Source organism: Engraulis encrasicolus, chromosome 16 (assembly GCF_034702125.1).
Source record: "Engraulis encrasicolus isolate BLACKSEA-1 chromosome 16, IST_EnEncr_1.0, whole genome shotgun sequence".
Taxonomy (NCBI): Eukaryota; Metazoa; Chordata; class Actinopteri; order Clupeiformes; family Engraulidae; genus Engraulis; species Engraulis encrasicolus.
The window spans coordinates 18,831,099-18,847,447 of NC_085872.1; the positions used below are offsets into that span (position 1 = coordinate 18,831,099).

The window sequence follows — 16,349 nt, forward strand, 5'->3', positions numbered from 1 at the left end:
CTTACAATCTTACAAATTCCCAGTTATGAAGCACCAGGAGAGACCTGCTATTGCTTCATCAGAGTTAAATTCAGCTTTATTGCAACATAATGAGAATTGTATGCAGGTTACATATGGGAGACAAGCTTTTGAGAAATGCAATTTAAAAGGTATATTGGGTATTTTCTATTTCAGTTAAACACTTCAACATTTTATACAAACATTCAGCTAACATTCTCGTGATGCACTAACTTTTACTCCCAGAGCACACACTGCAAGAAAAAGCATGGTCTTCTTATACAGTCCACACTCTATGAACTATATTAATGAACAGCATTGAAGGCAGAAGTGGACATTCAGTTCAACCATCCATTCATTCATTCAATTAATTTCAGTAGGCCTACTTGGTTGCTGGATTAAAACATCAGCTCATTTATCGAAATATAAACATAAACACAAACACAAGGCTTGCCTACATCTCTGATCGTGTGTTCGGTATCTGTAATGCAGAGGAGAGGGTTGACCAGGAAATTACTAGGAATTCTGACTACCAAATTAATTGCTTGATATTGGATTTCGAACTGAAAGGTTTATGAGACACACTACAATTCCTCTGTGTGTGTGTGTGTGTGTGTGTGTGTGTGTGTGTGTGTGTGTGTGTGTGTGTGTGTGCGTGTGCGTGTGTGTGCGTGTAGTGTTATTGCCCATCTATGGAACCTTGTATCCCATAATTTACAGCCAGTGGGCTGACACCAACTACAGAATACTCAGTTGCCCATTAAAATCTCGTCTAAACAGTTATCCCTCTGTTACTGTTGTTCCAGTAAATGGAGCACACCCAGCAGGCTTTTCTATAGTGGAACTGCTGTACGAGCATAATAACCGCACTTGCTGAATTCACCCTCTGGGACAAAGACAAAATGCCAGATAAAAGAGTATGATAAAAGAAAGATGAGGCGGTGTGCAAAGCATGTCAGTGCCTCCCAGCCAAGCCAAGGCTGCCAAAGCCTCATGTCAAAGTTGGTTCTGTGCGGGATTGACAAGGTTGCTGCCTTTGTTCGTTTGACATACTTTTAAGTTTAAACCTTGCATGTCAGAGTTTGTTTTGATGTGTTGTGTGCACACTCGCACACACAAACTGTGTTTTGGATAAATAGTGCACTGCAGCGTCTTTGGCTGTTGGCTAGTACATCACACTTCAGAAATGACAGGAAAAACTATTTAAGGTGTTTCATGTCAAATGCCCTAGAAATTCTCTGCGAAAATATGCCAACAGCGTTTTATATATAATAATGTGTGTGTTACTGCTTAGACAAAAAAACTGAATCGCTGTGGTCAACAATTGCTTGTGTTCAGACTCAAAGCGTTTTTCTGACAGCAGTGTTTCCCACAGAAATTTTGGAAACTATGGGGGCAGCCGGGATTTTTTTTGTCCGGGGGGGGGTGTCTTTTCACGCGGGCCTTTTTTTGGGGGGGGGGTGTTTGCGCAGTGTAAATGCAAAATGGCAAGTACAGTATGACATTGGCGCATGGAGAAACTATAGGCCTAGGCCTACATTTCAGCCATTTATATTTTGATAAATAAGGCTACATAATACACATGCAGGGGTCTATGTCAGTGTTTCCCAACCAGGGGTACGTGTACCACTAGGGGTACGCGAGCACACTGCAGGGGGTACTTGGAAAAATGCAATTTTAAGAAATGCATGGAGCAAAGTCACACTGGAATAGAAAAGGCAATGTAAAATATGAGTTAGGGGGTACTCATGGCACAACGAAAAGGCTTAGGGGGTACATGAGACGAAAAAGGTTGAAAACCACTGGTCTATGTAATGAAAAAAATAATAAAACAAAATAGGAGCAGAGATAAGAATTTAAGATTACTGTGAAATTGTTAACGCATAAACAAAAAGGGTCTAAGAGGGTAGGCTATGCCTTTTCCCCACACACACATAGGCGTACACATTCTACATGAGGGGTGCTGGTCACAGGGCCAGTTTTTCAAAATTCCTCCCATTAAAAGGGCTGAACAACATATTACACATTTATGTATATTCACATTCATTACACATTAATTTCTATATGCAGCCCGATGTCTCCTCTGCCTTGTCAATGAAGGCCTGTCACCTAACTCATTACAACTGTAAAACAAAGCCTGGGGAGTGTTAGTAAACTCATCCCAGCTGTCCCTTCTCTGAAGGTTTTTTTTTTATTGCTCTCAAACCCAAGTTAACTACAACAACTTGACTAGGCTTTTGATCCCTCTGTCTTTCAAGCACTTGTGGTTTTCTATATAGGATGTATTTACTCCAGGAGGAAAATGCGAAGGAAATCGTAATTCAAATCGTTTTTAACAAAAACGGCAATCGTAAAAAAAAAAAAAAAAATTTAAACATTTTCGGAAACTATGGCGGCCAAATTTAAACTATGGCGGGCCGCCATAGTTTCCTCAATGTATGGGAAACACTGGACAGTGACCTCAAGAATTCTTACATCTCAATTGATTTTCATGACTTAATCAGCCAAAAGCCAAATGTTAAAGGTGATGGCAGGCAGGAGACAATTCAGCTCTGGCATTCTTGATGGGAGCGAGAGGGATGATTGCACATAGTTCCTTAGGCTAGAAGCACATGGGTGAACGCAGGTCAGTGTTCACATGGCAGTGGGCAGTCATGGGTAAGCGGTTAGGGCATCAGTCTTGTAGCCCAAAGGTTGCTGGCTCCACTCCCGACCCGCCAGATTGGTGGAGGGAGTACTCAACCAGTGCTCTCCTCCATGACTGAGGTACCCTGAGCATGGTACTGTCCCACCGCACTGCTCCCTAGGGGCGCCATTGAAGGCTGCCCTCTTGTGAGGCATACATGCAATTTCATTGTGTGCAGTGTGCATTTGTGCGCTGTGGAGTGCTGTGTCACAATGACAATGGGAGCTGGAGTTCCCCAATCGGCTTTCACTTTTCACTTTCACATAGTCAAGCCTCCTCCAAATCTATGTCATTCATGCCTCTTTTCCACTGCCGGTTTTCTGGTAGGCCTACAGCGCGACTTGGCCGCCACTTTTTGCTTTTCGAATAAACACGACACAGCTCAATTGTAAAGCAAAAAGTGGAGGCAGAGTCGCACTGTGTCGACCAGTAGGCCTACCAGAAAACCGACAGTGGAAAACAGCCTTTAGGCCCTGCTGTGACCAAAGGTGGGGCACTCGCCTGCCATGCGGCTGACCTGGGTTCTATTCCCGGCCCGGGTCCTTTGCCGACCCTTCCCCGTCTCTCTCCCAATTCGCTTCCCGTCCACCTCTCACACTGTCCTATCAAATAAAGTCGAAAAAGACAAAAAACAATATTTAAAAAAAGGAAAAGAGCCTTTAGTGGGAATGTACAAGCTCTATCTACATGACCTTGCAGACAGGCACATGCAGAGTCCCTCTCTCTGTTCAATTGAGTCTTATTTATAGAGCGCCAAAACAGCTGCAATTGTGTCACGGGCGCTGTGCAGAGCCAGAGTCAGAGCCAGAGCCAGAAGCACCCGGAGCAGTAAGCACTAAAGTGACTTTGGTGAGGAGGGCGAGGCGAGCATGCGGCCTGCCAGGGGAGAGATAGTGAGGTGGGGGGGAGTAGAGAGAGGAAAGAAGAAAAGCATCAAAGACAAACCCCGATTTCAGAGACATCAGCATTAGGGGTGGTACGGTTCACAAATGTCACGGTTCGGTTCATATCACGGTTTCAAGGTCACGGTTTTCGGTTTTGTACGGTTCTGTTTTTTGTTTTTGTTTTTTTAAAATAAAATGTATTATATAAAAATTAGAATGAAAATGTAAGCTTATCATGGGTATGTTGAATTTGACTTCATTTAACCCAACTGAAAGAGGAAAGATATCAATGATTTTAACATGCTTCCATTTATTTCACAAAAAGGGAGAACTAAGTCCTAACTTTTAAGTTGACAAATATTCAAATATTACATGCTATAACACATTTGACGTGTAAAAATAAAACAGCTACACTCCTGTAGGCAATGGGACCATTAGGTCAGTGCAGTATGACTATTTTGGTTAATGACACACTGAGAACGAATTGGACTTTTATTTTGATACCGCTTTCTGCGAGTTTTGCGCTTATGAATCAGTTGCTTCCTAGCATGAAACTGCCGGCCGTGAGAAGCATAGAAGTAAAATCAGAAGTCAAATTCAATTTTAAGTGAACAAGTGATAGGGTTATGTTATGTTAAAATGTGAAAGTTAAGGTAACAAATAATTTTAAAAGATCGTTTTTTTAGAAGTGTATGCACAAGAATGTTTCACAAAACTCCTGTGAAGCTGAGCCTTTTAAAACAGTCAAATTTTATTTTTGTTATAGTGTTAAACATCAATGTTAAATATAGCTGCAAGCAGCAATGCGGGGCCAAGCAGTAAACTTGCCAAAGTTGCCATGGCAACAGAAGGAACTGCAGCGCCCCCTTTGGCCAAAATCTCGCCAATGTTTGGGTGCATTCCTTGGAGGGGAAAATGAGGAGAGAGACGGGGAGGGTAGGCAAAGGACCTGGGCTGGGAATCAAACCCGGGTCAGCCGCATGATAGACGAGTGCCCTACCGGTTGGCCATGGCAGGGCCTGTGCTGCCCTTGATTTATATTGAGTAACACATTTCCATTCCCTCTCAAATTAGTCTATAAAATATCAGCAAGTCATTTCTATACTTGAGAGGTTTGCTTTTTGGACAGCAATTATAATCCTCTGTGATCATTCTATTTAGTAAAATTGTTTATATGACATACAATATTATGGAAAAGAATCGGGAGCCTACTGAAAATAGATATGTCCTTGAAATCCTAAACATAAGAATCCTATAGGCTGCAATGTAATGTTGGCCAGCCTTTTGAGAGACTGGTCTGAGGAATTGGTGTATATAGAAGTAAGTGTGTGTGTGTGTGTGTGTGTGTGTGTGTGTGTGAGAGAGAGAGAGACAGAGGAACCGAGAGAACAACAATGGTCTCTCTCTCTCTCTCTCTCTCTCTCTCTCTCTCTCTCTCTCTCTCTCTCTCTCTCTCTCTCTCTGTCTGTGGGGGGTGGGGGGGGTATGTGCAAGGGCTGGGGGGCTTTGGTTGACACTAGAGCAATAGCAGACTACGCACACACCTAAGCTCTCGTCTCTTGTGTGTCCAGAGACCCCCTGCCGAGAATGGTGTCAGTGAACGTGCGCAGGTGCCGTTGGCAAAGGGGACAGAGAGATGAGAAAAATCCCTCCATTCTTTCCACAATTTTGAATGGCTGCTGAGAGCTGATAGTTTTTTCAATCGTTACGAAAATCCATACCTGGGTGCAGCATAGTGTGAAGATGACCTGTGTACCAATAATTTGAAAATTGGGAGAACGGTTCAAAAGCTACAGGCAAAAATGTAGCTACAATTTTGACCTGCTGGTGGCGCTACAGAGTTTGAGGTGGGGATCTGATTTACAAAATCCCTGCCCAATTCGACAAACGGTTGCTGAGATAAGACCTCACTTCCTGTTCCGCCACGTTTACGACAATTTTGATTGGCTCTCACGGCTAAACGATAAAAGATATCCAATATTCCTGAAGACCCCATGTGTAGCTCAGTACAGAGATACTATATACTGAATTTCGGGTGAATTGGTCAAAAATTGCCGAAAAAATAGCATTTTTATTGAATTTTACAAAATCCAAAATGGCGGGAAAACTATCCTGGCGGAAAATGACGTCATAGGGTGCGTTGGATTCGTCTTGGCCCAAGGATTCCAGGGATGCCAAGTTTATAAAAATCGGCCCAACGGTTCAAAAGTTACAAGCAGAAATGTACCTGCAACTTTGACCTGTTGGTGGCGCTAGAGCGTTGGGGCTGGGGACCTATAAATTGCTGTGGGTAATGCTGAGCCGGGCCCGAATGTGTGTGCCGATTTACAGCATTTTCCTACGTACGGTTCTATGGGCTGCCATAGACTTGCAGAGGGAGAGGAATGGTGACTAGAGAATAATAATGAAGAAAACCTACTAACTCTATAGGGGCCTTCGCCAGCTTCGCTGCTTGGCCCCTAACTAGGCAACAGCACAAAGTCCCCTTCCGTCCGTCAGAGTTTAACTGGCTACATGTAATTAGGCCTACAGTTGATTGCAGTTAAGGACAGCGCAGTGAATCTGATGGATATGTTAATCAGGCATGCAAACTTGCCGCTTTTCGGCGAAATTCGCCGTTTTGAAATAAAAATGGGTCATTTCTGTGAATCGTGCAGATCCGAGGAGAAAATATTGGGGGGGGGGGATGTCGAGCGAGTTGAAATGTATACCGCAGAAAATGTCATACAGCTCAATGGCAAATTGCTGGAGAGATGCCACCACCGACAATGACTTTTGACCAATCACAGTATTTCTGTTCGTCGGCACAGCCAATAACAAGAACGAGCTCAATCTAAGTCCCGCCCTGTCTTCATACTTCGAAAGGAAAGAGCGCAAAACCCTGTGTTTTCTGGTCGGCTGGGCTGCGTAGTTATATCAAATGTCTTTTAGTTCTATAATATAGAGAGTTGTGTCCGACCATTTTCCCCTACCCAAATCCTGAAATGTGCCGTCTTTGGATTTAGCTCTAAACGTGGAAGTCTGCGTGGTTAGTGAACAGGTACCCCACACCTCACAGTTGGTTTAGTTGTTTTGCCTGATAATTTGACTCCGGAGCTTCCCTGCCCTCGTGAAAAATAATGTATTCTCATAAGAGCTCCGAAAACGTGGTTGCACGCACGTGTTCCTGGTATTCTGTTGTTTCGGTTAATGATTTGAAATGTCCATTTACGCTAACAGTAGAATAGTTCAGTTTCCGTTCGCTGTAGGCCTACTTGTTCTCCGGTTATAGTCGATGCAAAGGACATCTGATTTCTGCGCGAGTGAATCCAACTTGGAGAGTTCAGCGGGAGAGTGCGCTAGGGGGGAAAAGTCTAAAGTAGCTACCGGGTAAAAAAATATGGATAAAAAAACAGGTGAAAAAGCGCATGTAGACTACGCGAGGCATGCAACATCGTGCATATGCTGCGGGCAGAGGGAAGGGAGAGAGAAGGCTGGGCCAGTCAGTCTAGCGTTTGACACAGGACAAATTGCAATAGTTGGCCAAATCATTCCAAGTTTTTGTTTAATCCGATTCCTTTGTAGGCCTATATCTAAATGACCTTAAAAAAGTGAACGATATTTAGTGAAACATACTTTTTTCCAGGTCAAAGTGAGCGTTCCTATTCCTACTTATTTTTTCTACAGGGAGACATTAAAAGAGATAGGTGAATAGGCTAAAATTTGAGTAGTTTGAGTAAAACTTCAGTAGCTAATTCAAACTTTGACAAAGATTTTTTTTGTAGCCTATTGCAAGTTGTCTGAAATATGATGATTAAATATGCATGAGATGACAACCAGGCAAGTGTTGAGGGGGTGTTAGGAGACTGATGAGAGGAGGGGTGCTTAGTGTCATTTGGGTGCATTTTGGCCTATTTTATTTTTTAATAGGCCTACTAAGGGTTTTGATGAGGTCAATGGGGTGTTGGGGAAACTTACTATGAGAACCACTGCTCTATCATGATAAAAACCTATTTTATCAAGCTATCTACCCAACCCCCCATCAGACATGACAGCTAAGTCATGGAGTAAGGTTGGCAGTTCTCATGTTCACTGTCCCTTGGTCGCTAATAACTACAGTATGCTCAAAATTCACCATTTAAAGACTTTTTTAGCTAAATCCTCTCCCCCCTAGTCTGAGACTGTTATACAAGATCATCCACTGCGCACAACACACACGTGTGCACCTGCGTTTGCGCGCGTGCACTGCGCCGCGCCGCGCCGCGCCGCGCCGCGCCGCGCCCTTGTCACCTTTTTCACCCCTGACCTGTTTGCATGCCTGGTTAAATTATCTCGCATTTTGCCGTCCGGAATCCCCATTCAATGCCACGTGGATAGCCTACACTAGGCTACTGTAACGTAAGTCATAGTCTACTTTGTTCTGCTAATCTGTCATTGTTTGTAAATTCATGTTCATTTAATTTAAAATGGTCAGCATAAAGGCTGGGAACAGTCACTTGCGCTAACGTGGAGAGAGAGGGGGGACAGGGTGACGCTGCTGACCGACTGCACTTGCTTGTAGGCTACTGTAGCCTAGTCATGCTGTTACATTTAATATGCCTTTCAGTTGGCTGATAGAAATCAGTCTTTCCACACTCAATATCCGACGTAGTCTTTGTGTTTTATGCTTGTAAAAGTAGTAGGATTTTAATAGCGTCGTCCGCCGGTGGTCACTATTTTTTTTTTTTTTTTTGGAAACCGTGGGCACCGTGCGGTTGCCCACTACCCCGTTCCGTGACATGCAAACCGTACGGTCTCGGTTTGCAACGCAAACCGTACCATGCCTAATCAGCATACACTAAATATGAAACAATACAATACAATACAACATGTATTTATATAGCCCAGTATCACAATTATGAAGTTGAATTCAAAGCGCGTATACAATATGAGTAAACAAAATTGATTGTATATGAAATTACACACTCAAACATAAAAGATGATGCTGTACAGATGATACATACAGTGCAAACACAGAACTCATGGAGGATAACATGAAGATTACTCAGCTGGACTGGAGGCCGTTGACAACCCCCACCCCTCTCACTGCTTCCTCGGTTTTGTATCACTGCTCTGTTGTTCAGTTACGCTTTTCAAAAGCTTTATTTTCTGATTGCAAAACATGGGATCAAACATCAGTCAGCTTTCCAACTACAGTTAAAAAAATCCTTCATCAGATTAATAATTATTTCATGTTGTGTTTATCAGGCTTCAGAACATGAAAAAAAGATTTGTATTTAAGAAATAGGATTTATATTGTGAAGAGACCCCCAGGAAGTAATGGCCTTGTTATTTGATTTCAGTGCTGCAGGTCACCAATAATCCATTTATAGGAGGCATGTCAGCTGTTCAGTCATGAAATGCTCGGTCTGTAGATTAGCTTGTTGAGGCTGGCAATGCTGTGCATGTGTGTGCCTCAAACCCATCAACTGGGGAAAACTCTTAATGTCATGAATGAGAGGGAAAAAGGAGATTAACTTGATTTTCTTACAAAATTGCCCTTTAACAGTGCTTTTCTCCTGTTATTAATCCATTTGAAATATTTCGTTTGTGTATTGTACAGTGCTGTAGGCCAGTAATAACTCCCAGAACCTCCACCCCAAAAAGCTCTTCTGCTGCTTTCTGGTTGAGTGCACCCTGTAATTGTAGTCATCTTTTATGTATTCTCCGACCAGAGGGACCATGACCACCTCCACACTGCAGCCTTGTGCCCTCTCCTCTCCCACAGAACTGTGCCGGAGCTCAGGTCTGTCTGTCAGGCATGATCATCCACAAATAACAGCCTGACAGCCGCCAAAAAGCCAAAGCCTGGACCTGGCTATCGGACGGCTCTTAGAGATTACCTGAGAGATAGAGAGAGTGTGTGTGTGTGTGTGTGAGAGAGAGAGAGAGAGAGAGAAGAAAGAGAGAGAGAGAGAGAAATGACAGAGAGAGAGAAGAAAGAGAGAGAGAGTGAAAAAACGACAGTGAGAGAGTAGAAGAAAGAGAGACAGCCAAGCAAAGAAATGGGTATAGGGGACCAGTACAGTATATTGGACCTCTCTGATGTGCCCAAACACACTAACGCTCAGGGGGTTGGATTAGGACGGAGAGTGCAGGGTGATTATGGCTGGGAGAGCACAGGAGGGAGAGGACAGGAGACAGAGGCGGACTTTCCATTAGGCAAACCTAGGCAATTGCCTAGGGCTCAGATCAAATCTGACCTCCATAGGGGCCCCAACTGTCACACCAGTCGCGGTAAACTCACAAAACAATCACTTATGTAAAGTAATCGAATATATAAATGAGACAAAACAATGCAATAGCACCAAAACACAGAATTGTATGTGTATGTAATGACTTTTGAGGGCCCCATGTTTATTTTTCGCCTAGGGCCCCAAAATGGCTAGATCCGCCTCTGACAGGAGGCAGCCGGTTGGTGGAGGGCCCGTGCCCATGCCCACAGAGAAACCTGAGGAGATGGCAGCGTCTGGCCATTTAGCGCTGCAGGCTTGCGGGAGGACGTGAGCCGCCTGTCTGCCCCCCGGCAACCGCCAGACAGCTGTGGGCAAGGGGAGGGAGATGCGCCATGGCAGTTAGAAGATGCCATCGGATATCAAGGGCAGGCGTCGACGCTTTGAAGTCTTCCTTTGCTGCAGCATAGGGAAAAGAACCCAAGCTGGCAAAGTGCAGCAGGAGGCAGCCAAACATCCACACATGAACCAGCGTGCACAACACACACACACACGACACGCACACATGCACACACACACAACCTGCGTTCAGTAATTCTCGGTCCTAGCTGACCTGATAAATTGACCGGTAAATTGAACCCATTTAATGCTGCTGGTGGGAGGAAGGCCGTGATCTGTTGAGTGGACTATCATATAATGGCAAAGACTTTGTACTGTAGGGTCACTGCTGACTCAGTGTTAATTCCTCATTGCACTTTGTGTGACTTGTGGCAGCCTGGGTAGTTGATCCCTGTTGCTCAGTGGTCGAGTTGTAAAATTAAAGCAGGGGGAATGGTCAGAGATGGATCCTGAGTATTGGGGGTTTGTTAAAAGTGCAAATTTAATATAATATGTGAAGAAGGGATGCCTGTTTTAGAGGAGGATGATTTTTGACCATTTTCATTGAGGGGGATGATTTTAGACCATTTTCATTGTAGGGGGGGTGGCATCCTCTCACATCCCCCTACAACTCGAGCTCTGCTGTGGCTTCACTGCACTTCACCGTGGCCATAATTCATCAGCGTTTCCCTGCTGTAGTGTAAACGGGGCCTGGAGATGCCTGGCTGACACCCACCCGTCTGTCTGTCTGCTGAGGGGGTTAAAGTGGGAGAGGGGCAGGGCCGGATCAAGATGGCCCAGGGCCCCTAGGCTACAGGTTGCTGTGGGGGCCCCCCAGAAGGCAAATTTCGTGACTAATTCACCTAGACATTGTCATAACTGTAAGTTAGGAATTGAGGATAACATGTCTACCAACTGTACTCAACATGACAGATTAATTTTTCAATATCGCATCTTATCACAGTTCTGCATTTTTTTTACTTTTGGCCAATCAGGGGCTCCATGGCTGGTGGGGGGCCCTAGGCTGCAGCCATATCTAGCCTGTGCTTTAATCTGGCCCTGGTGGGGGTAGTCTGCGGAGTAGCCCTGACATGTCATCGTCTCATTCAGCTGCGGTGAATGTGCTTCATATGCCAGGCTGGAATTTGATCCCTTTGTGCTGCCGCTGCCGCTCCGCTATGCGGCTGTCAGGCTCAGGAGCTCTTCAGGGTAATCTCTGCTGCACGTCTCTCCTGCAGTCTGGTTGACCCCCAGGCTTTGTTGTAATTAGCACACAAGGATGGAGGAGAAAATTGGGACTTAAATACACCTCGTTCTCCACCGCACAATGGTTTCCATTTACATGTTAAGTTTTAAGTTTGGATAGTATTTCAAATGTCAAATATACTATGTCATGTTAATATCACTGATTTCACTGATACAATACAGTTCCTCTTTTCCGTGAGAAACTGCAGACCTGTAACCTATTTCGTTTTGACAAAGACCAATTGTTTAAATCAATGTACATAGGGTATTCTTGTTATGTGTTGTTTTCTGAAAACACGGCCATCGCAAAATAATATTTCTGCAAAATAAGAGTGGAAAACCTCTTTGAAAAACATGGCGGATGTCAAGTCCTGTTTTAGCAAAATAGCAGTGCATAATATCTCTTAAGAGGGCAAATGCTGCCAGTGAATGTCAGAGGGTTCGGTTGTGAATTCCCTGCTGTAAATATACATCAAACAATAAGCGGAAGCAGCACCTGGAACCAAATGCATTAGGCTAGTAGTAAAAAAAAAGACCAAAGAGGATAAATAGCACTGTAGAGCTTTCAGAGCATAATTTATGCCCTAGTCAAAAAGAGCTATTGTGTAAGCTTCATAAACAGATTCTGTAAAAAAAGCTATTTGCTGTACAAATGTAGAAAACACAGAAGGATACATTGGACACATTAGCTCTGCGGTCTCTAGTCCTCATGCCATCCAAATATTTAACTGGAAGAAGTCAATGGACTACCAAGCAGTGCAGTGCTGTCCTCCTCAGAGCACAGAGACACCAATAATCCCCAAATAATCCTCCACAGTAGCAATGCTAGTCTAGGGCCTCCCCATAGTGCAGACCACTCCTGCTGATCATCAGTCATTATAGAGATAATGCTGTATTGGTCCTACCGTGGTGTAAATGGTAGGGCACTCGTCTGCTATGCGGCCGACCCGGGTTCAACTCCCGGCTCAGGTCCTTTACTGACCCTTACCCATCTCTCCCTGCTCGCTGACTTCCTGTCACTACCTTAACTACCCTGTCAAATAAAGGCAATAAAAAGGCCAAAATGTTTTTTGTTTTTTTAAGAAAAAAAGAGATATGTTGTACTATAGGTCATCTAGAGAGGCGATGTATGGTGGTCGATGTTTATCAGTCATGTTTCCTTAATATACTGTACGTTGTCTAATAAATGATGGAGTGGGTCCTTTCAACACTTGAGAGCAATTAGTCATACCTTTTAGAGCTGTACACACAAAATGCCTGGAGAACAATCCATTTGCAGCATACGGTGGAATTTCATGAGGTCATATACTGTTGCTTGCCAGAGTGTTCTATGAACCTGCCTGTTGCCATCTGGTGAGTTGTATTATTAATGTGGCAAACGCCAAATGGAGAAATGAGCGGCGTAATTTACAAGCCGTCAGGGCCCGTCCATCAATCACTTAGGGAGGCCCTGTTTGTAACCAGTGTTTGTTTGTCTGCCACTGTGCTCCTGTAACATATTGCATTAGGAAGACATTATGACGGAGACGTTATTGGACAGGACGTTGTTGGGAGAGGGTGTTGCTGGGCATTCATCCCCTCTGTCGATAATAGTCTACAGAAGCACCTCATCTCTTTCTCTCTCTCTCTCTCTCTCTCTCTCTCTCTCTCTCTCTCTCTCTCTCTCTCTCTCTCTCTCTCTCTCAGACGGATTTCCAACTCATGGCTGAGCACTGGCTGGTTCACCATGACCATAGCTCTGGAGCTGTGTGACAGGATCAATGTTTACGGCATGGTCCCTCCAGACTACTGCAGGTACAGTAAGCCCAACTCATGGGTCACATGGGTGCCCTTAACAACGCATGGACATGTCTCTTCAGGAATGTTATTAATGGAAACTCACCATGTGTGCATCCTTTAAAACAGTAACAAGTCCCTAAGGGACAACCACCTTGCCACTTTGTCACAGGAGTGTGTACATTTGGGGATAATATGATGCATTTCTTTGGTGGTAAAGCAACCTGATGAAATCCACTGCAAACTGAAAACTATATATATATAAACTTTATATAACTATATATAAAAATAAGCTGAAAAATGAACAGTGTGACATTCTGCATGCTAATCAACACCCACCCACATTATAAATACTTTTATACAAAATTGTTATTCATTCTAATTCATATGTGCCTGGGTGAAATTGGAAGTTTGGATGTTAAAAACAAGCAAACGTGTGCATATTTTATTAAGAAACAGGACATTTAATTTGTGTGCACAGCAAATATGGCATTCTAATTATCCTTGAATATCCCTTGAATAAATGGTATCAATTCAATTTGCACTTTATACTCTTTCCTCTCTCTCTCTCTCTCTCTCTCTCACACACACACACACACACATTAGCGACTGGCTTATCATGACAGCAGAGTAAAATTCTTCATTTTGTTCCCATTCTGCTTCAGTGCCCTTCTAATAGGTTATTAGCCTCTCAGTATCACAATTATACTGTCTTCATGATCCCCTGAACCAGGTTAAACACATCACCTAAGGCTATGCTGCACTCGCTATCTTCGCCACGCGTCAGCATGATAATCCAACATCGCACCATCCTCTCTGCTGTTTCTCTTCACCCGTTGATTCTCTCACACACAAATATGCATTCAGAGTCAGCTCTTTCTTTTCCATGTATTCCTTACTCCTTCTCTCTCTCTCTCTCTCTCTCTCTCTCTCTCTCTCTCTCTCTCTCTCGCTCACAGAGGCTCTGAGCGTCCGTCCGTGCCCTATCACTACTACGAGCCGTTGGGGCCGGACGAGTGTGCCATGTACATCTCCCACGAGCGCGGTCGCCGTGGCAGCCACCATCGCTTCATCACGGAGAAGCGTGTCTTCGCCAAGTGGGCCCGGACGTTTGACATCCACTTCTACCAGCCCGACTGGGCCCCGCCGCCCCTGCCCAAAAACCAGACCGACCCCGACGTCGTGGCCCCGACTGCCACCGTTCCGTCTGGCGCCCAGAGGACGTGACCTGCGCAGCACTTTGCCATCCCTTTTGTGACAGAGTTTTGTTTGGGTCAAGGCTCATGACACAAACACAGGCATGTTTTTTATGGAGTAATATACAACTGAAGTAACTTGTCTGAGGCATACAGTAACAATAAATGCTGCACAGACAGCAAAGCTGTTAATTTTGCATGTAGGTGCCACCAGTTGTAAGCATTTCAAAATGAATTTCTTCTTTTGTGATGTGGATTAATATGGCAGGATTGCCAGGATTACCTGCGATAGTACAATAGAGAGAGAGAGAGAGAGAGAGAGAGAGAGAGAGAGAGAGAGAGAGAGAGAGAGAGAGAGAGAGAGAGTCGGTAGCAGAAATCAGAGCAGCCAGCCCAGCCCCAGCTACTGTGTGTTCTAGTTTTGCTCCCTCTGCTGCTTGTGTTGCCCACATCTTGCATCCTGGCAAGGATCTCAAACACACACACACACACACACACACACACACACACACACACACACACACACACACACACACACACACACACCAGACATCCTGTCCAGTTGGTCTAGCTTCTTACAAGTATTGCCAGTAATTTGTTTATCTCTAGCTTTTTAATGATGGCCATTCTGAAACCATTCCCTTTTCCTCCTCCATGGTTGGTTTTGTGAGGTGAAAGAGCAGCTAACTTAAGTTGTAGTGGAAATGGTACAATTGCATGGCTTTTTGTGAGTAACAATGTTGAGCTCGCTGACTGCTGTGGTAGCCTAGCTCTCTGTGTTTGTGGCTTGGGTTTGTGTAAGCTGAGGGCCTGTTTAGGAGATACCGCCTACTGGCGTGTACAGCGCAAAGTGTAATTTCAGAAATTACAGATGGCCCAATGTGCAGTGGGTCATCAGTGGCTATTCTCATTGTTATTTGGTCCGTTTGTGTCTCCTGCAAGTAAGATAAGCTTACGTTCCAAGCGATAGTAGCGCTCTGCCTGCTGTGTCAGGTATCGGGTCACTGTCTTGTAATAACGAATGATAAAAGGCTTATGCTGCTGCTGCTGCACCATTTTGTTTTGCCATGAGCATCCTTTGGCCTATTAGCAGGATATATATATATAGTGTATATAACTTTATTCAACAGACTCAGGGTCCAGATTATCTACAAGACATAAATATACATTATAAAAGAAACAACAAAAACAAACATATAAAACATCCACAGTCATACCCCATCCAGCCCCATCTTTTTGTCCTCCTTAGATCTGCCAATCATGACAACACTCTTTTTTGCATTACATTTGATGTCAAAATCTATCCCATACTCTGAGCAGGCTCTGAGTAGTTGCTGGAGACCAGCACTATAGGGAGAAAGGATAACAAGATCATCAGTATACAGAAGATGATTAATAACCTTGTCACCAACCATACATCCAGTCCTACAGTCATTAAGTTTCCTGGACAGATCATCCATACAGATTAAAAGAAGAGGTGAAAGAATTCCACCTTGCCTGATGCCATTGGTAACCCCAAAATTACTAGGAGAGGCCTCGCCCCATCTGACCTGCATAGTTTGATGATAGTACCAATACTGCAGGATGCGTATCTATCAAGTATTCCGTTCAAGCAGCTTAAAAAATAATTTACCATGATTTACTCGGTCAAATGCTCGGGACGGATCTAAAAAATACATAAATATTGTGGAGTTAAGTAGTTAATAGTTTGGGGACCCCTGTATACGATCAGACAAATTATCTGATGCAGTGTGTGTGTCAGTCGGTACACCACTCATACACAGAAGAAGCATCTGTATCATCTCCATCATTTAAAATCACAAAACTGCTGACTGCTAGGGGAAGTGTGCTTTGCTCTGCTTGTTTGTGGTTCATTTGTATGGGAATGTTGGTTGACTGGTTGAAGTTATAATTGGTAAAGTGGGAGAAGCTTGGTGACTGAGTGTTTTTGTGTAACCACACACCACATCAGTGGTGAGTCAATGGGGAGAGTTTG

General features: G+C 44.1%; 1 protein-coding gene across 1 annotated transcript in view; it reads left to right on the plus strand.

Moving 5' to 3' along the window:
- st6galnac5a (ST6 (alpha-N-acetyl-neuraminyl-2,3-beta-galactosyl-1,3)-N-acetylgalactosaminide alpha-2,6-sialyltransferase 5a) overlaps window positions 1-14,437 on the plus strand; it is an 88,655-nt gene extending 74,218 nt beyond the window's left edge. Inside the window, 2 exon segments of the mRNA XM_063218937.1 lie at window positions 13,068-13,175; window positions 14,117-14,437. Coding sequence (XP_063075007.1) covers window positions 13,068-13,175; window positions 14,117-14,384 — 376 coding nt within the window. The 3' untranslated portion in view covers window positions 14,385-14,437.
- Window positions 14,438-16,349: the final 1,912 nt, after the last annotated feature.